Below are 261 nucleotides of genomic sequence, written 5' to 3'. Positions count from 1 at the left end.
GTCGGTCCCATGGCAGGTGGAACAGGCAGCTGCTGGGACATGGGGTGACCTGGTGGCTGCAGCTGGTGCTGGGATCCCGTGTCAGCATCCCTTGGGCACCCAGCGCCTGCCCAGTCCCACCAGCTACGAGAACGCGGTGCTGGAGACCACCTTCACGCATGGCAGCTGGTCGACCTTCTGGGTGAAGGTGTCCTCCTGCTGGGCCTGCATCCTGCTCTACCTGTGGCTGGTGCTTAGCCCCCCCCGCCCCCGCCGGTCCCC

At 67.4% G+C, this 261-nt stretch overlaps 1 protein-coding gene across 1 annotated transcript in view; it reads left to right on the top strand.

Annotated features, from left to right (window-relative positions):
* Positions 1-261, top strand: part of SERINC4 (serine incorporator 4) — a 7413-nt gene that overhangs the window by 6956 nt on the left and 196 nt on the right. The window contains exon 12 of the mRNA XM_035893982.1: positions 124-255. Coding sequence (XP_035749875.1) covers positions 124-255 — 132 coding nt within the window. The remainder of the gene's footprint in view (positions 1-123; positions 256-261) is intronic.

The sequence above is a fragment of the Egretta garzetta genome, unplaced genomic scaffold (assembly GCF_000687185.1).
Source record: "Egretta garzetta isolate BGI_Z169 unplaced genomic scaffold, ASM68718v1 scaffold975, whole genome shotgun sequence".
NCBI classification, from domain to species: Eukaryota; Metazoa; Chordata; class Aves; order Pelecaniformes; family Ardeidae; genus Egretta; species Egretta garzetta.
This window is presented reverse-complemented; position numbering and strand designations above follow the sequence as displayed.